Source organism: Aquarana catesbeiana, linkage group LG03 (genome assembly GCF_042186555.1).
Source record: "Aquarana catesbeiana isolate 2022-GZ linkage group LG03, ASM4218655v1, whole genome shotgun sequence".
NCBI lineage: Eukaryota > Metazoa > Chordata > Amphibia > Anura > Ranidae > Aquarana > Aquarana catesbeiana.
This window is the reverse complement of record NC_133326.1, coordinates 299,640,864-299,662,149: the sequence shown is the minus strand read 5'-3', so window position 1 is coordinate 299,662,149 and position 21,286 is coordinate 299,640,864. Positions and strand designations below refer to the sequence as shown.

The following is a 21,286-nucleotide window of genomic DNA, read 5'->3' as shown; positions in this document are numbered from 1 at the left end:
AACATATGCCCATATGGGATAACTTTTATCTTCATGAACTGAGTGGACTCTCAGAATTCTTAGATTGGAAAAAGGTGGGTATAACATTTTTGCACCAGCTTTATGAAGGGGGATATCTTACTGTCTTTTAATGAATTAAAGGACCGTTATCAGTTAACGAATAAAAACTTCTACCAATATCTTCAAATACGTCACGTATTACAAACTCAAAGCTTAAAAATTAAATTACAGTATGAACACTCTAAAGTATTATCAAAGGCAACATCGACTGTCTGTAGGAAACAAGGATTAATAGGAGATCTTTATTCCAACCTACAAAAAATAGAAACACTGAAAAACATAAAAGTAGTTTTGTCCGGTGGCAAGATGATATAGAAGACCTAGATGGGGTGGATTGGACACGAGGCCTGGAAACACTTCCCAAGGAATCCCCTCGACCCTCTCAAACGCTATCTCAGCTTTTTATTATACATAGGGCTCATTACACCCCACAAAAACTCCATGCTTGGGGAAAACACAACAGCAATATGTCCACGATGCTCTTTATTTAATGGTTCTCTTATCCACATGCTTTGGCGATGTCCGAAGCTCCATCGTTACTGGGAAAAAATATTTACAACCTTAAACATACTATGTCTTACTGAGATAACAGGGACGCCCAAATTCGCACTATTGGGAATAATACTTGACGGAGCACTACCTGTAGAGATGCACACTATGTGGACAAGATCGTTATATTTAGCACGCAAAGTCATATTACAAAAATGGACATCTGCTGATCCTCCAACACATAAACAATTTGTAAAGAAACTTAACTATATACTTAAAAGAGAAAAATGAACGTATAAGCATAGAGGTACACCTCAAAAGTTTGGAAAAATATGGTCATGATGGATAGAACCTAGTAACGAACTTTACAATGGTTTATCAAGTAGAGAGGAGTAAAAGTAATGGGGATAGATGGGAGTAAGGAGCTGAGGCAGAAGGAAGTGGAGTAGATGAGAAGAAAATAAAGATAAGCTGAAGCTGCGGGGAAGCTACCATAGTCTGATGATTGATATCAGGAAAAATTAGTGGAGAAAGGAACTAATAAAGAGCTGATCCTGGAGGTCTCTGCCACATCCCAAAATAAGTGAGAAAACCAGAAACCAAAGATGCCCCAGAGGGGATATTGAGGGCAGCAGACCAACCAGGGTCAATAAATTATAAATGCAAATAGAGTAGCGAGAAAACGCTGTATAAAAATATGAAAATTTGTATTCAAAGTACAAAAAGCATACTGACATTTAAAAATATTGGTACAGTGGGAAAAGTGGTGTCACAATACAACTGCTAAAGTGCTGCAGCAGCCACGACTTGAGGCAAACCAAATAATCAAAAAACAAATTGGAGCTGTAACACAAACCCTACATGTTTCAGAAAGACATAAAAAAGATTTGTTTCTTTTTATGGTATGTATTTCCTTCTTCAGGGGTTTCGGTAAAGCAGATTGTTGCATTTAAGACATCTGTTCCTCTATCATAGCAATAGTACACAGCAAGGGTGTGAAGAGATGGATTCCCACGTCCATAGGTCCACTGAGTAAAAATACTATTTAAAACTGAATCCAATAGGATAGAGATTGATTGAGCCTTGGTTGTAAAATGGGGCTAACCTAGTGTCAACAGGCAGGACAGCAGGTCAGGACTCACGAGAACCGCCAAAAAAGAGGCATGGAAGATGCAGATCTAATCTGAGCAGTTCACTGAGGATTGTGCGGGAGTGAGGCTCATCTCGGCTGTGTAGTGATGAGCCTCACTCCCGCACAATCCTCAGTGAACTGCTCAGATTAGATCTGCATCTTCCATGCCTCTTTTTTGGCGGTTCTCGTGAGTCCTGACCTGCTGTCCTGCCTGTTGACACTAGGTTAGCCCCATTTTACAACCAAGGCTCAATCAATCTCTATCCTATTGGATTCAGTTTTGAATAATATTTTTACTCAGTGGACCTATGGACGTGGGAATCCATCTCTTCACACCCTTGCTGTGTACTATTGCTATGATAGAAGAACAGATGTCTTAAATGCAACAATCTGCTTTCCCGAAATCCCTGAAGAAGGAAGTACATACCATAAAAAGAAACAAATCTTTTTTATGTCTTTCTGAAACATGTAGGGTTTGTGTTACAGCTCCAATTTGTTTTTTGATTATTTGGTTTGTCTCAAGTCGTGGCTGCTGCAGCACTTTAGCAGTTGTATTGTGACACCACTGTTCCCACTGTACCAATATTTTTAAATGTCAGTATGCTTTTTGTACATTGAATACAAATTTTCATATTTTTATACAGCATTTTCTCGCTACTCTATTTTCATCTATAATTTATTGACCCTGGTTGGTCTGCTGCCCGCAATATCCCCTCTGGGTCATCTTTGTTTTCTGATGATTGATATCAGGGGAGCTTAATTGTATGAGTAAATTGTATTCATGCTCCTATTATGTTTTGGCTATTATATGAGAAAGCCACTTTAATACAAGAGGTGCAAGGTTTGTTTGGTCCATGTTTTTTTTTTTTTTTTGTTTTGTGTTTTTTTTTTTTTCATATTTGATAATTTTTGATATTTAGTAATTTTGTTGATATAGTTTTTGTTTGTATAACTATAAAAATAAAAATGATTTGATTAAAAAAAAAAAAAAACACATGTTGGTAGGTTAATTGGCCCTTGTATATAAATGTATTAATGTGTGTTAGGAACCTTAGATTGTAAGCTCCTTGAGGGCAGGGACTGGTGGGAATGTACAAGTTCCTCCACCCCAAACTCGCTCATCCATGTCTTTGGACATGGACCTTGCTTTGTACACTGGTGCGCAGACATGATGTAACAGGAAGGGGCCATCCCCAAACTGTTCCCACAAAGTTGGGAGCATGAAATTGTCTTGGTATGCTGATGCCTTAAGAGTTCCCTTCAACTAAGGGACCATGCCCAACCCCTGAAAAACAACCCCAAACCATAATGCCCCTCCACCAAATTATTTGGACCAGTGCACAAAGCAAGGTCCATAAAGACAAGGATGAGAGTGTTTGGGGTGGAGGAACTTGACTGGCCTGCACAGAGTCCTGACCACAACCCGATAGAACACCTTTGGGATGAATTAGAGCGAAGACAGCGAGCCAGGCCTTCTCATCCACATCAGTGCCTGACCTCACAATTGCGCTTCTGGAAGAATGGTCAAACATTTCCATAGACACACTGCTAAACCTTGTCGACAGCCTTCCTAGAAAAGTTGCAAAGGGTGGGCCAACTTAATATTGAACCTTACGGACTAAGACTGGGATGCCATTAAAGTTCTTGCCCGTGTAAAGGCAGGCATCCCAATACTTTTGGAATGTTTATGTATTCTGGCCACTGGAATGAATGAATGCTTAAGCGCTAAATGCGTCTAGCATTTAGGCATGTTTAGATGCGTTTACACACGTCAAGTGTTTTTTCTACCCAAAATCTCCGCTCCTGAATACTCTGGTGATGGGTTTACTTTTAGCCTGTAAACAGGGGGTGCTCAACCTTAACCCACGGGCCACATGTGGCTCCCTGAGCCCTCTGGTGTGGTCCTCGACCTCAAACCAGTAAAGCGCACTTCTTTTATATCATGCGGGTTTGGTGCGCTTTCTGAAAGTGCACCAAAACTCTGAAATGCAGGAATTTTAGTGCACTTTCAGAAAGTGCACCACACCCGCAAGTTGTAACAGAAGTCTGCAAAGCACAGCTAACCTGCAGGAAACCACAGGTGCACTGTGCTGCACCCGCTATGTGGGTAAACTGCAGTACATCAGTGTGAAAGCAGCCTTATAGAGGCTCAAGACAGTAAGAGCTCATTTATATTTGCTGTTTGGGGGACAAGTAAAACCCCATAGTTGAGACCTGTTTTTATGACACACTCCCAACCACTGGTGTAGCATCAGGGATCGCAAGAGTGACCCTGCCCCATGCTCTAGGGAGGCCTGTGCGACCTCCCTGTCATATTCTGTTTTATACTTAGACAGGAGGGGTAGCATATACAGGAATTGATCCTCTCAATTTTCCTCTTGTAACCTCTAAAAGCTGGCTTTTCCTCCTTTCCCTCCCAATGGAATTCAGTGGTGGCAGGAGGAAAACGTTCATTATTCTATTTAATAATAAAAAATAGGAAATTCTGAATCACTTCATTCCATTTTGGCCTGCGGACAGTTACCAAATTACTTAAGTGGACCTTGCTCTTCAAAAGGTTGAGTACCCCTGCTGCAAATGCTCCTTTCTAATACGCCGGTAAACACCTATATGTGGAGGCTGAAAATATATACACTATCTCACAAAAGTGAGTACACCCCTCACATTTTTGTAAATATTTTATTATATCTTTTCATGTGACAACACTGAAGAAATGACACTTTGCTACAATGTAAAGTAGTGAGTGTACAGCTTGTATAACAGTGTAAATTTGCTGTCCGCTCAAAATAACTCAACACACAGCCATTAATGTCTAAACCACTGGCAACAAAAGTGAGTACACCCCTAAGTGAAAATGTCCAAATTGGGCCCAAAGTGTTAATATTTTGTGTGGCCACCATTATTGGCAATATTCTTATAGCCTAGGCCAGTGATGGTGAACACGTGGCACTCATGCCGCTGCTGGCACGTCGAGCCGTCTCTGTGGGCATGCCGTGACAATTGACAAAATCATCATTGAAATCGTCCACACCGCACCCGCAAACTACATCTCCCACAGTTCTCTGGGGCTAGCAGTGATGAGTCCGAGTGGGCGTGACGCACGCTCCAAACGAGAGCGCTGAAGCCACGCCCCCGTTCTCTTTATCTGACATCTCTTTATCTGGACGTTCCCTGCCGACGCACCAGCGTGTTGGAAATCCCTTCATCGGACACCACCAGAGCGCCCGGGAACTGACCCCACACTGCAGCCCAGATTTCAAAGAGTCAAATGTGAGTTATTATCCACTTGCCCACCCGCCATAGCCAAAAGAATCCAGAATCTTGCTCCCCCACGCCCTAGAGTGTGAGGGGAGAGGGAGAGAGGGAGGGGAGAGATCATTTGCAGAGTATGGTTACTGAGCAGCACTGTGGGCACTGCAGATCCAGCCCACAGCGCTGCGCAGTACCAATACTCTGCCCATACTCTGCCCATACTCTACAGTACTCTGCAGTACTCTGCCCATACTCTGCAATACTCTGCAGTACTTTGAACCTGTGTCCTGGCCTATGGACAACAATGAGAATTTTTTTTTCATTCCAGCCCTTTGTATTTACAATGGACCCAGCAGAGCGGTGTCAGCGGTTTCACAGCACATTGGACAAAATCGTGAGTTGCTCTTCTACAATTCTGTGTTTATTATGTACCTTTTTGTGAAATGTCCATACTCTGCAGTACTCCGCCCATACTCTGCAATACTCTGCCCATATTCTGCAATACTCTGCCCATATTCTGCAATACTCTGCCCATATTCTGCAATACTCTGCAGTACTCTGTCCAAAAAAAAAAAAAATTAATGGAAAGCTTTGTTATTATGTTTTTCTTTTTAAACAAATGCTGTTAATTAGTTGACAACTGTACAAGTTGTTTTTTCTAAACTAAAACCTCAGTATTCAGTTGTAATTGCGGTGTTGGCACTTTGAAAAAAATAAGTCGTTTTGTGTTGCAGTTTGGGCACTCGGGCTCAAAAAGGTTTGCCATCACTGGCCTAGGCCATCTTTATGTACAGCAACAATTCTTTTTTTCAGTTTCTCAGAGAATTTTTTGCCATGAGGTGCCATGTTGAACTTCCAGTGACCAGCATGAGATAGTGAGAGCGATAACACCAAATTTAACACACCTGCTCCCCATTCACATCTGAGACCTTGTAACACTAATGCCGCGTACACACGGTCGAACTTTTCGTCTACAAAAGGCCGACGGACTAAAGCTGGCTGACAATCCGATCGTGTGTGGGCTTCCCCGGACTTTCAGCGGACTTTTCCAGCCGCAAATCTGACGGACTTTAGATTTGAAACATGCTTCAAATCTTTACGTCGTAACTACGCCGGACCCAGAAATCCGCTCGTCTGTGTGCTAGTCCGACGGACAAAAACCCACGCTAGGGCAGCTATTGGCTACTGGCTATGAACTTCCTTATTTTAGTCCGGTGTACGTCATCACGTACGAATCCGTTGGACTTTTGTGTGATCGTATGTAGGCAAGTCTGTTCGTTAGAAAGTCTGCCGCAAGTCTGCCAAAAGTCCGTCAAAAGTCCGTCGAAAGTCTGTCGGACAGGCTGTCGGACTTTTGTAGCCGAAAAGTCCGATCGTGTGTACGCGGCATAACGAGTCACATGACAGCGGGGAGGGAAAAGGACTAATTGGGCCCAATTTGGACATTTTCCCTTAGGGGTGTACTCACTTTTGTTGCCAATGGTTTAGACATTAATGGCTTCATGTTGAGTTATTTTGAAGGGACAGCAAATTTACACTGTTATACAAGCTGTACACTTACTACTTTACATTGAAGCAAAGTGTCATTTCTTCAGTGTTGTCACATGAAAAGATATAATAAAATATTTACAAAAATGTGAGAGGTGTACTCACTTTTGAGAGATATTGTATATAATACTTACATAGTGTGTGTGTGTACATGTATAGCACTACATATTAATCTGCTGCTGTTGTTTGGTCTGTAGCAATCTGCAGAATAGTGACTACAGATAGGATATACAGCTCTTTATATTTAGATGTGCTCAATACATAAGGAAAATGCCAGGGTAACATTTATAAAAGAACAAATCTTTCTATCAATAAATAACCTTCTGTCTATTGTGTGAAGAAATTCTTAAACTTGGAACTCTAGTGAAAGCAGTAAATAATTCCACAAGGACGCATATATGAAATGCTGTTTCATAAATGCATGGCATGTCAATTACTTAGCATTAGGACAGAAAAAGAGGATTATGCATGTGGTGACATTTCAGGATAAACGGTATATGCTAATTCTAAAACACTACATGTAGGACTCTATAAACAACTGCTTTGATGCACAGCCAAATATAAAAAAGTGCTGTTCTGTAAAGATGAGAGTTGGCAGTCAACTGTTCATAAAATATTTAACTTGTTACTTTTTAATTACTGGTATTATTAATATTAATTTATACAGCATGAACATATTATCTAGTGTACATTGACCTAGGAAAATATTTTTTTTTTTAGGAGGAAGGGCTGGAAGATTTGTTACAAATGTAATTGTGGTACATCAATGACACGAGGGTCCTTGTAATGCTGACCTAATCAGTAGCTGGGTGGGATGTCCCTCTGCTTGTGCAGGTCATATTCAAATAATATTCACTGCTAGCCTTCCATAAATAGGAAAAGAAACAGCAAAAACGATCAGGCGCCTGCTGTAGAGACCTAGATGACAGACCAGTGAGTTTTAGATGCTGGAAATGACTCTTGGGAAGACGAGTATGGAAGGTGCTACAGCAGAATGTTCCATAAAGCACTTAGACTCTAATTATTGTTCAATATAGATGTGAGAACAAACATCAATCTTCTCAATATTGCAAGTTCATGATAGCTTCTAAAAGTTCCATTATTAAAAACGATTTATTGAAAACATCAATTAAAACTTACATAAATTCTGCCAACTCAATAAGCCAAAAGCTGTCCACAGGTCTCAATGTTTTGAGACCATGCCTGTCCTCATGTGGAAGGGTCCTGGGTGTGTATCTGCATTGGTCAATGTTGCCGTGGATGTGAGTGGCTTGTTGGATCCAGGGGCAGAGTGGATGGAGGGATAGGGAGCCTCAGTGTAATCCCAGTGAACAACTGTCCCCCTAACCTCCTAACCCAGGTTTGGCTACAGTTGTGCACCATTGGTATGACTAAGAACTAGGTTATAGTTAAAATATGTCACACTTTTTGCTGAACACTGTAAGTATTTATGTCACTTTGAGCTCATTTACACTTGCTTTGGCTTCAACTCACGTTAAAGCGCCTACCACTTCAACATGCTTTTATGATGTGTTTTTGATGCTTTGGTGATGCTTCGATGAAGCTTCTGTGGTGCTTTGATGAAGCTGTGGTGATGCTCTTTTGAAGCTTTGCAGATGCCCCGTGTCTGTCTGTGGATATTTCATACTTGCAATTTCTCCAAAACAAAGCAAAGCTTAAGCTGAATTAAAGATAATGTGAAAGTGGAAACTTCTGCGCTGTTGGGGGGGCTACGCTAAAAGGACACTGCTGCAACACCTAAGTACTGATCCAAGGCAGGACAAATAAGAAAAAAGTGGGGAAAGATGGTAGTTGCGCTGTGATGAAGGGGGGGGGGGGAGCTACAAAGATGACTACAGTGGCAAAGTGAACTAAAAAAGCAGAAACGGGCCAATGGATCCTACATGCTAAAAGAACATGGTGGGGATGCAGTGCAGTGCAACGTAGCTGATCAACATGACTAAAATGTTGCGGGCAGACAAAGCCTAATATATAAAGATAATTGTGAAACAGTGACTGCTTGAATATAGCAAAGCAAAAATGCATATACTAACACAAATAGGATGAATAATGACACAATGCAAAAAAAAAAAAAATATATATATATATATATATATATAATATGTGGGCTAGTGCCCCATTAGCAAAAACGTGCCAAATCCTGGTGAACTACAACTGACAAATCCCTAGGACAAACATGAATATTAATTCTATCATCCAGTCCAAAAAACAAAAACTTGTGATGAGAGACACAAAACAATTCCAATCGTGAAGGGAGGGGGGATCTTCAGTGAGGACACCTCCGTGTTTGCAAGCCGCTTACCTTACAGTTGTAAGGTGTACAGCCTGTGTTGTTGCAAATGACCCGCAGGTGTAGACATTCCGTGTATAAGGTAGTGACAATGATGAACATGCCAATCGAAATATAAAAAATAAAAAGTATACAGCATGTAAAATAACTCTGCGACGACCACAGTGGAGGGGGGGGGGGGGAGCAAGACACACACAGGGGGAGGTTGCACTCACTTTCATGAAGTGAGTGTGGGCATCAATCCACGAGCGCCGAGCTTGTATGCCTCCAGGGGTAACACCAATCTGGAATCTGTCCCCGTGCCTGGAAACTGGAATATGTCCCCGTGCCTCTCTCCTCAGTGTTCGTCAGGTAGAGCAGTGATGTACAGTGTGAGGGGGAAAGAGATGCACATAGCGTGATCCCATATAAAAGGTATATTTATTTAATAAAACAAGTCCAATCAACTTACATTTAAAACAATGCTGCAGTGTGTAGTAACTACGAGCGCCGAGCTCGTCTCCTGATGTTTGTCTGTGGCAGCGTCCCGTGCTCCAATCCTAATGCATATCGTCACGTCACGTGACTTCTTCAGAGGAACCTTTTCCCCCCGTAACTACCATCTTCCCCCACTCAAGCTGAATTAAAGCCTCTCAAAAGCTGTAGGTGTTTCAAGCGAGCTTTGCCATAGACTTTTTTGGAGGCTTTGAAGACGCATTAAAGCACCACTAAAGCGACACAGGGCATAATTTTTGAAGGGAAGCCAAAGCAAAGCAAAAGCAAGGTGTAAACAAGACTGTAAGCTGACCATTTTATCGGGCTGAAGCCTTGTTTTGAAACAAGTGTAAACTAGCCCATTATTAAACAATAGAATTTGGAAAAGTTTACTAATCTTTCACTATCGATTTACACTACTGTATGTTGATTTGCTCCATGTTCCGTGCACATTTCCCTCACTACCTTCAAAACGCACTACAGTTGCAATCTGCAGTGGGTGTCATTGTTAAGTTAACAACACCCCAAACGCACAAAAGTACTATGCAATCTGATTGCAGTGTGCATGCACTACTTTTGATGTGGTGCAGTATGATCAAAATGAATGGGCTCAAATCGTACTACACTGAACCGCATATGAATCACAAAGGAATGTGCAGCAAGTTCCTGTGCAACTCCGACTGTGAACCAGCCCTTAAGCAAGTAAAAAGCACTTTAACCACTTCAGCCCCGGAAGAATTTACCCCCTTCCTGACCAGAGCACTTTTTGCGATTCAGCACTGCGTCGTTTAACTGACAATTGCACGGTTATGCGACATTGTACCCAAATAAAATTGACGTTCTTTTTTTCCCCACAAATAGAGCTTTCTTTTGGTGGTATTTGATCACCTCTGCTTTTTTATTTTTTGCGCTATAAACAAAAAAGAGCGACAATTTTGAAAAAAAAACATTATTTTTTACTTTTTGCTATAGTAAATATCCCCCAAAAATATATAAAAAAAACTATTTTTTTCCTCAGCTTAGGCCGATATGTATTCTACATAAAAAAAAAAAAAAAAAAAATCGCAATAAGCGTATATTGATTGGTTTGGGCAAAAGTTATAGCCTCTACAAAATAGGGGATATTTATAGCATTTTTATTATTATTTTTTATTTTTTTACTAGTAATGGCGGCGATCTGCGATTTTTATCATGACTGCGACATTATGGCGGACACATTGGACAATTTTGACACATTTTTGGAACCATTGACATTAATACAGCGATCAGTGCGATTAAAAATGCATTGATTACTGTAAAAATGTCACTGGCAGTAAAGGGGTTAACACTAGGGGGCGGTGAAGGGGTTAACTGTATTCCCTGGGAGGTGATTCTAACTGAAGGAGGAAGGACTTACTACAGGAAGTGATGGATCGTGGTTCCTAGCTAATAGGAGCACACAATCTGACACTCCTGTCAGAACAGAACAGGGAAGTGTGTATTTACACACACTCGTCCCTGTTCTGTGTCTCCAGCTCATGATCGCTCGTGTCTGGGGCGATCATCGCAACCGTCGGCCACGAGCATCGGCACCCCCGCAGTGCAGCAGGTGCGCGCGCCTGCTATCCGACCCCCGCGAGCCAACCTATAGCTACATGGTTTTGCGCAGGGGAGACAACCTGCCGCAGTAAAACTGCGGCGGCTGGTCCGAAAGTGGTTAAAAGGTAATCAGCATTTATTTTAATTTATTTTTTTAACTTATTCTATGTTAATGGAAATATTTAACAAATATAAAGTAGGTGTTATCACTATTTGGCTGCAAAAGCGGAAATATACTGTACGGTACGCATTAGCAATTTTTTGTTGTTAATCTGTTGCTTTAGCTCACCCTCTCTTTCTCTCTCTCTATAACTCCCCACTTACACTGATCACACCCTCCTATCCCCCCCCCCAATGCCACTGATACCAATTCACCCCTCACCACCACTACTGCCCACACCCCCCCAGCCCCAGCAACCAATGGGTGAGCAGCAATGATGTGCAGTGACTTCTAGCAACCAAAAACAATCAGCAAGCAGAAATTATGTGCTGTAACCTCTAGTAACTAATCAGTGAGCAGTAATGTTATGCTTTAACCTCTGGCAACCAATCACAATTGCTGCCTGATCTGCTGCACTGAACTGATTTGGAGTTTAGCTGCTACCCTGTTTCCCCAAAAATAAGACCTAGCATGATTGTCAGTGATGGCTGCAATATAAGCCCTACCCCCCCGCCCAAATAAGCCCTACCCTGTTTCCCCCAAAACAAGCCCTACCCTGAAAATAAGACCTATATGGACTTTAACTAGGGCTTATTTAGGGGGTAGGGCTTATATTGCAGCCATCACCGACAATCATGCTAGGTCTTATTTTCAGGGAAACAGGGTATTCACTGTATGTTTCAAAGCAGGTGGAGAGCAAAATTGCATTGGTGGGGGGGGGGGGGCAAAGAAAATATTTGCCCAGGGTCCAATCAATATTAAAGACAGCCCTGGCGCCAGTTAACATATCTCTGCTGTGGCTCCGGTGCGAATTTGTACCAGGTCCTGTGCATCTTTTGGTCCATGTTCAGGTCCGAATTCAGCCAAAAATTCAGGCTGAAATGGAACCTGAAACGGTGAACGGGGACGCACCGGACCCCTGCTGTGAGCCACATGCGGCTTAGATGTGAACTCAGACTAAAGCATCGCACATTCATTCTTAGTAAGTCAATAGATTAAAAAAATAGTAGGCAATCAGCTACAATACATGGGTGTATTTGTTACATAAAGCATTACACATGTCTAACAGGTTAACTAGACATCTACTTATCAGGTGCCATGATTCTGCCAGGGTACAAAACAGAATATATTCAAATAACATACTTGGGTACTTTTTTTTTAGAAAATTACTGATGACCTAGTAATAACAGTAGCAATAGTTTTATAAATGGAAGGGTACGATGATGTATAGGAAAAAGACCCAGGGCAAGCTAATAGAGATGTAACGCATATGCCTCATGCTTTGATTACTTTCCAATGATGGGATAGTTGCCTACTGATTTCACTCGTATTGATTTTCCTTCACATCAAAATATAAACAGTGGTGAAGCGGTGTAAAAAAAAAAAAAAGCTCAGCGTTGCAACACCAAGTGTTTCTATGCCATTAATAATTGATTTTATAAAAGTATAGGAATGTACAGTAGAAGGCAGAAAGCTTGGAAGAAGATGTTACATAACCATAGACAGAATTTCTTTTTAAACAGAAAGTAGATCAGTATTGACCCTTTATAGTCCAAACTATAGTCATGGGGGTATTTAAAGCAGAATAAAACTTGTAAACTGTACAATACCTCATTAACACAATCCCATTCAAATATACACTATATTACCAAAAGTATTGGGACGCCTGCCTTTACATGCACATGAACTTTAACGACATCCTCGTCTTAGTCCATAGGGTTCAGTATTGAGTTGACTCATTCTTTGCAGCTATAACAGCTTCAACTTTTCTGGGAAGGCTGTCCACAAGGTTTAGGAGTGTTTCTATGGGAATGTTTGACCATTCTTCCAGAAGCCCATTTGTGAGGTCAGGCACTAATGTTGGACGAGAATGCCTGGCTCTCAGTCTCCACTCTAATTCATCCCAAAGGTGTTCTATCGGGTTGAGGTCAGCACTCTGTGCAGGCCAGTCAAGTTCCTCCACCCCAAACTTGCTCATCCATGTCTTTATGTACCTTGCTTTGTACACTGGTTCAAATCATTTGGTGGAGGGGTTTTCATGGTGTGGGGTTGTTTTTCAGGGGTTGGGCTTGGCACCTTAGTTTCAGTGAAGGGAACTCTTAAGGCGTTAGCATCTAAGACATTTTGAACAATTTCATGCTCCTAACTTTGTGGGAACAGTTTGGGAATGGCCCCTTCATGTTCCAACATGACTGTGCATGAGTGCACAAGGTCCATAAAGACATGGATGAACAAGTTTGGGATGGAGGAACTGGACTGTCCTGCACAGAGTCCTGAACTCAACCCAATAGAACACCTTTGGGATGTGGAGACTGCGAGCCAGGCCTTTTTGTCCACATCAGTGCCTGACCTCACAAATGCGCTTCTGTAAGAATGGTCAAACATTCCCATAGACACACTCCTAAACCTTGTGGACAGCCTTCCCAGAAAAGTTGAAGCTGTTATAGCTGCGAAGGGTGGGCCAACTCAACATTGAACCCTACGGACTAACACTGGGATGCCATTAAAGTTCTTGTGCGTGTAAAGGTAGGCGTCCCAATACTTTTAGTAATATAGTGTATATAATGGTTTAAGGTACTATATTGTTTGGTCTATGGATGTAACACTATCTATAAATTTTGGGACACACTTTATTCAGCTGATTAAAAAAGCATTTGCACTCCTGTGACCTGTTTTCAGCCGGGATCGGTCTGAAGTCCGCTCTCCGCTGACGTCACTGCCATCAGTCAAGGCAGCGCGTCATCCTGACTTCCAAGTCTGGATCCGCCAGCTGCCTTGATTGATAAAACAGCCGCTCCCCGCCTCTCCACAGCTCAGCACTCCAGTGATCGTGGAGAAGCAGAGAGGTGAGACGCTGACTGACAGTCAGCAGCTCTCCTCTCGGGCATCTGTGAGAACCATCGGCGATGTTCGGTGGCTCGGTTCTCAGCGCAGAGACAGCGGGGGAAAGCTGCAGCATCGGTCTGATGCTCCATCCACTGAGGTAAGTATGAATCAATTAAAAAAAAACAAAAAACTCTACTTATCTTTGAAGTCTTTCTTTCCTTTCTCCAGTTTTTAGAATTTATCTCAACTGCTGTTTTAACAATAATGTTTTTCACTTGAAGGAAAACTATACCATGAGACACTCTAAGGGCCTAAGACACACCACGTGCATTAGACTGCATTGGACAACCAAAATACAATAACATGCCAAAATTGTTTCTGATAGGCTCAGTTCACATAAATACATTGCATTGGTGTGTTCTGGGTACAAATATAATGGGCTGCATATAAACACTGCGTGACACACTGTATGCACTGCAATGCATGTTAAGGAAAGAAAAATAATGTACTTGTGCAAAAACCCACGCATGAATGCAACAAGTTAAAAATATGCATATACAGCAACAGTGTAGTGTGTAAAAAAAACAAACAAAAAAGGATGTCAACGCATGTCAGATCAAGTGCATTTAGTGCACATCAACACACGGTAATGCAACAGAAGAAGCATAAATCCAACCTTAATGCTGCCAATGCTAACCTCTCCTTCTAAAAATGTTATTTGTCTGGCCATCTCATAATAGTCTTCGACACATTTTAAAGTATAGGTAGGAGGCACTGGATTTAAAAAATATGTTAGCGCCTGCAGTGGAAGGAAAAATTTATAGTGAAGTGTATAATCCTTCTGGTTAGACAGCTCTTATTCACAAAAGGGCCTCAAGGAGGAACGTCTAATGGGATTCAGGGGGTACAGAAGACACTAAATCAACAGTATGAGGCTCTTCTTTTTTCTGTACCCTAAGGGCTTCAAAACTGACCTGAAACAACCATTCAGATCTGAAAAGTCACAACTTCTGATTTGCACATTTATCTCAAGTCAGCAACTTAGAAAATACTGAAGCCATAGGATCAGCATGACAGTCGGAGAACTCACATTTTCAGAAGTCAGCTACACCTCTTCTTTAAAAGCATACACCAACATTTTACAGTTTAGTTTTAGGCTCGGTTTCCACTAGTGCGACTTTTCATGCGACTGAGAAGTTGCATGACAACTCGTACCCCATGATTTCCAATGAGTACCGTTCATATCTGTATGACTTCAACTTGCAGTGACTTCAAAGTAGTCCCTGCACTACTTTGGTCCCACTTTGATGCGACTTGAGGCCCATAGACCTCAAGAATACACAGGCATTGCTTCAAGTCGCGGCAAAAAATTGCACGACTTTGGGGTTGCAATAGTGGAAACCGAGCCTAAAGGTGATTAGTGGCATTGAAGCTGAATCTGTTTCTTATAAGGCAAGTCCACAAAGTTGAAGTAAAGACTGGTAATTCTTTTTAATTTGTTCCGCCATTGCCATGTTATATGCAATAGGCAATCACAGGTCCGTGAAGTTTTTCAACTGAAATCTCTGACATAGGGCCGTCTATCAGCTGTAGAGCGGCCACATAGGGGAAGATTTACTAACACTGGAGCATTCAGAATCTGTTGCAGCTGTGCATAGTAGCCAATCAGCTTCTAACTTCAGGTTGTTCAATTATGCTTTGACAACTAAACCTGGAACCTGATTGGGTTCTATGCAGAGCTGTACCAGATTTTGTACGCTCCAGTTTTAGTAAATCCCCCCCTAGAGTCAAAGCTCCCAGGTGAAGTAACCTTTATAACATGGCAGTCTGGGTGCTGTATTGCCACACTCAAAGACTTAGCAAAAATAAGTCTGTATATTTTTACATAAATTAATACTTAGTGAATTAATTAATTAATACATTCTATTTGACAGATTTTTTTTTTAAACAGAATTTACATTTACTTACAGTATTGAATGCATGAAGTAAAATGAAGTATCACATGTGCCTTACTTGGCTGAAAATATCATAAAAATCTGTTTTTAATAATACATATTTTTTATTTATTTTTACTCACTGTAGAAAATTACCTCATTATTACCTTTGCAATATAAAGTGAAGCTTTTCTACATTATTATACCTGTCTTAAGCATATCCTATAACCAGAAGATAGCCATTACCCAGTTCAGATGATTTTCATAGGGTCGGAAAATGATTCCATGCCTATGGGAACTAAATTTGTGCACACACCCCCAGGCTGATCGATTTCAGAGAAAGAACTGATAGCCCAACTTAGATTTTTCCCACTGGTCACTTTGCTTTTCCAAAGCCAGGGCCAAAAGCATCATGACAGGGCCCTCTGATTCCTACTGTATTAAAAAGTTTATTGTGTTTGTACTGTCTACCCTCAAGTTGTTAAGTGCTGCGTAAAACTGTCAGTGCTAAATCCCATATATTAATAATAATAATGACCATGCACGCACAGCCGACACAGGTGTCCTTGTTTATGTCAAGATCATTTTAAACAATGAGCGTTCCCTGGCTGGATGCCTCAAACACCATCTCAGGTCTTAGAGCTATGGTTGCCACCTCATCCCTTTAAACCCGAACACATATTAATTACACAAGTTCTGTGTCTGATTAAGGTGGTAATTAAACTCACTTGGTGTCTTATCTGCATTAAATTAGCTTCAGAACCTGTTTAATATAAAGGTGTTTGGGTTTAAAGGGATGAGGTGGCAAGTCTACTTTGAGTTCCTTTGGAAGCTTGTATACTTCACTCTGACTTTGAGCTTTTCGTTCCCAGCTTCTTTACGCTAATTTTAATTGTTTTCAGCTCCAGTCGCAACATCTGATCAACAAAACTGCCTTCCCTCCCCTTGCCTTCTGGCATAGTCTGGTTGTGTGCCTGTCCTTGCTCCTGGTAGCACATTTCTTCTGCAGGTGCTGATCCTTCTCCTCCGGAGGAGCTGCTGCTTCTTTCAGCACCTTGGATGGCTAGCCAATCCCTCATCTAATGTCAATTAGGGTGACACAGTGCACGTCCCAAAAAAAAAAAAACAACTTCTTATTGGTCATACAAGACACATGTAGAGCACTATCTATCTCTGCTCTTTCAAATAATTATCTTTGATGATCAGGTCATAGGGCAAAGAACACCCCTACAAAATCTGGAGGTGAGAGCAACCTGTTCCCAGGTAATCATTTACAGATTGCTTTCATCTGGTGTACTTATAATAAAGCTTCCGCACTGCCATTTATCCCATTTTCCAGGCCAGTATGGATTCCAGGCTGTGACTGTTCCAGCAATACACACACTCAGATGTTCAGGAGCTGTGGAAACAGATGGTTTCACACTACACTCTGCCTGGATCCATTGAATAATGATAAGAACATTCCCAGTGAAGCTGGCCATCATGCACAGCAATGTCAAACACATGCACACAGCAGCATCAGTAGCAGGTACTGATCTAGTCCTACCTCTGTCCAATGTGAGGGGCTGGACCACTGTCGCCATATCTCTGGTCGGATGCAGAGTGATGCTCAGAGCCAGAGCAGCAGAACTGGAGGAGAGAGAAATAGAGAGGGGGGAGGGGGAGAGACATAGAGGGAGAGACATGGAGAGAGAGAGAGAGGCACAGCTCTCAGAGACAGCAGCTCGCTGGAGCTGTTATTAACTTTATCTTCCTAATGAGACAATCTCTCAGCAATCATTGCAAATCTTCCACTGAGTAATAATGGAGAGATCACACATAAGAAGCATGCACAATACAGAAGAGCGCTGGCAGTCTCTCCGAGAGCGCTGGATGGTTACCATGAGACGCTGCACTTGAACTTGATTGATTCATTTTTCGCACAAGTATATTTTTATATCCTGTAATGTTCCCCTGGTAACCACAACGCTGAAGGATGTATTTTTTTTCCCCACCATATTCACCTTAATACTGTATCTGATTCCTCCTTCTGCTGCCACAACACTTTATGATGCTTGCACACAATGGAATACAACATTATTTGGTTGTTCCATGCAGTGAGCACATTACAGTTAGAGAGTGACAATTTGGCAACTTTAATGCTGCTTGCATCTAGATTGTGCTTGTACTGTGGCAAGTGAAAGCTCCTCCTCAAAAGTTTTATGGTATGTGACCTAATTGTGTCAGATGACGCAAACGTTAGAGTCACCTACGTTGTTGTATCGACTTTGTTAGTGCTGCTACATTAGCTGCTGTGCAAATGGAGATGTGCATGCAGCTGCACTGGAGCTCATTGAAATGCACACTGCATAGGACTGCAGGCATGCACCATGCATTAAGATTATAATTAAGGATGAGCTGCGGCGTGTTCGCACACCCCGGCGCTGCGCTAATCACAGGCAGTGAGACATTTCCCGATCTCTGCATCCGCGCATCGGGACAATGTCTCACTGCCTGTGATTAGCACGGTGCAGTGCCGACTTCCTGGCGGGCTCTGCACGTGGGCTGTGCGAACACGCCAGAGCTCATCCTTAATTATAATATGCAATGTAAGCCATCGTTTTATTTGATGCAAAAAAAAAGGCAAAAGTAACAATAATACTTAAAAATACATAATATAGTAAAACCTTGAGATGCAAGCATAATTCATTCCAGAAACATGTAATCCAAAGCACTTGTATATCAAAGCAAATTTCCCCATAAGAAATAATGGAAACTCAAATGATTCATTCCACAACCATTTATTCAAAGGTCCTTCAGTTTATTGTCCATATAAAAAGATTATAGCAACGTGACCATTTTGTGTAACCATAAAATGTCCATCCACAAATGGAAGCCTCCACAAAGGGATTAGAAGAAAAATCCAACAGGAGCTACAGAGTATAAAAGAGAAGAGAGGCACTTTTAAGTGTAGCAATATGTTGCTAAATGTTGTACCTTCATTAAATGTAACCATATTCCTACACTTAGAGGCCTCTCTCTTTTCTTTTATACTCAGTTGTGACATGACGCTACTTGTATATCAAGACATCACTTGTATATCAAGTCAAAATTTATTTTAAAATTTTGCTTGTCTTGCAAAACGCTCTCAAACCAATGTTTTATTGTATGTACATAATATAACTGGATACTAACATTTATAGGTAAAGTTGATACAGGGAATATCCGATTGCCTCTCGGGGGATCAGGAAATAATTTTTTCCCTTACTGGAGCAAATTGAATCATGCTTTGCTGGGGTTTTTTGCCTTCCTCTGGATCAACTGTGGGTATAGGATTGTGTATATGGGATTGTATGATATATATTTTTTTTTCCCCTTTTATAGGTTGAACTAGATGGACTTGTGTCTTTTTGACTAACTATGTAATGACATGAATAGTGACATGCCGGGTCACTTTAAGGCATTTTTCACACTACTGTGACTACAAAGTTGTGCGATTTTGATGAGATTTCAGGAATGCCTGTGTAAACTTGAGGTCTATGGACCTCAACTCACATCAAAGTTGGACCAAAGTAATACTGGGACTACTTGAAGTCGCACAGATATGAATGGTTATCATTGGAAATCAATTTGTCATGCAGCTTTGCAGTCCCAAGTCGCAGGACAAGTTGCACAAGTGTGAAAGAAGCCTAAAGCTGAACGCCAGCTTTTGATACACTTTACCAGCTTGGCCCAAACGAACAATGTCCCTCACTAGCATGTGAAGCTGCTGGATGTGCTGTATAAACTGTATGTAGATGAGGCTACATACAGCATACTACACTAAGTTCTGGGTTTGAGCCAAGACTTCCTGTCCCATACCCGGAACATAGTAGCGTCTATCTGATTGGTGCTTAGCCATTCAGAGAAAGCAATGTATTTTAGCATTATATACAAAGTTTCCTCTGATTAGCTGAGTCAGAGAGGCAGGCTGATGAGGTCAAAACTCATTGCTAGAATACATCGCTTTCTATGAATGGCTGAGTACTGATCAGATAAACTCTAATGTGTTCCGGGTATGAGACAGGAAGTCAGGGAATGCAGTGTACTCTGTTATAAGGGTACCCCTTACATCAGAGTTCCTCCTTAGATCATGCTCTGCAGCCTTTTCCTTTACATCTGAGTTCCCTTGCTTTGTAAGGGGGAATCTTGCAGACTCTGATGTAAAGGGGAATGCCAGGAACTCTGATGTGGGGGGGGGGGGGGGGGGACTCCGGTGACCAGAGACCACCTTCTGCAGAGTGAATACACTAAGGTAAGGGGGGGGTTACTGATATAATGGGAAAACTTTACATCAGTGCCCCCTTACATTTTTGTATTTACTACCCACTTACATCAGTAACTCCCCCCAGACTGACCTGATGACGCTGTCACTGACCTCCTCTCAGGTGCACTGTGCAGGGCTCAGTTAGACGGCTCCAAGTTGGTGGCTCTGGTTTTATTCTATAGTCTCTTCTCCACAGTCCATACACATCTGACTCCTCCCATAATCCCCATCGCGGCGGCGCTCTCAATCTTGATTTTTCTCCAGACTTACCCTCAGAGAGTGAAGACATGATAAAAGACAAGAGGTAGTCAGAGATTGCAGACAGGATACAGGAGGTGGTTAGAGGCTGCAGACATGGTACAGGAGGTGGTTAGAAGCTGCGGACATGGTACAGGAGGTAGTCAGAACATGTGCACAGGATACAGGGGGTGGTGAGAGGATGCACACATGATATAGGAGGTGGTCAGAGTATGCAGACATGTAGGGGGAGCACACAAAGGGGTCAGTCATGTAGGAGGAGCACATCCATTTATGCATGTAGGGAGAGCAGTCAGTGGGGTAAAGTCCTGATAAGAGCTCTCACAGGAGGGCCCTCACACAGGACACGTCAGGCAGGGCGGTGAGGTTGGAACACACAGGGTCATCAGGCAGGGTGGTGTGGTTGGCACACACAGGGTGATCAGGTTCCTGTTCTTAGTGGAGATGGAGTCCCCATCCCCAGGGGAGATGGAGTTCCTGTCCCCAGGGGAGAAGGGGGCCTCTGTCCTCAGGGGAGAAGGGGTCCCTGTCCCCAGGAGAGAAGTGGTCCCAGTCCCCAGGGGAGGTAGGATGCCAGTCCCCAGGGGAGATGGGTGTCCCAGTCCCCAGGAGAGAAAGTCCCCAGGGGAGATAGGATGCCAGTCCCCAGGGGAGAAGGGGGTCCCTGTCCCCAGGGGAGAAGGGGGTCTCTGTCCCCAGGTGAGAAGGGGTCCCCAGGAGAGAAGGGGTCCCAGTCCCCAGGGGAGAAGGGATGCCAGTCCCCAGGGGAGAAAGGATGCCAGTCCCTAGGGGAGATGGGTGTCCCTGTCCCCAGGGGAGATGGGGGTCCCTGTCCCCAGGGGAGATGGGGGTCCCTCTCCCCAGGAGAGAAGGGGTCCCAGTCCCCAGGGGAGAAAGGATGCCAGTCCCTAGGGGAGATGGGTGTCCCTGTCCCCAGGGGAGATGGGGGTCCCTCTCCCCAGGAGAGAAGGGGTCCCAG

General features: G+C 42.5%; 1 protein-coding gene across 3 annotated transcripts in view; it reads right to left on the bottom strand.

Moving 5' to 3' along the window:
- Positions 1 to 17,495, bottom strand: part of LIN7A (lin-7 homolog A, crumbs cell polarity complex component) — a 166,368-nt gene extending 148,873 nt beyond the window's left edge. Inside the window, exon 1 of one of the 3 annotated variants that reach the window (XM_073620246.1) lies at positions 17,311 to 17,495. In XM_073620246.1, the coding sequence (XP_073476347.1) occupies positions 17,311 to 17,449 (139 nt within the window). In that variant the 5' untranslated portion in view covers positions 17,450 to 17,495. The remainder of the gene's footprint in view (positions 1 to 17,310) is intronic. The other 2 variants (XM_073620245.1, XM_073620244.1) reach the window with 2 other exon arrangements.
- Between the last annotated feature and the right edge of the window lie 3,791 nt (positions 17,496 to 21,286).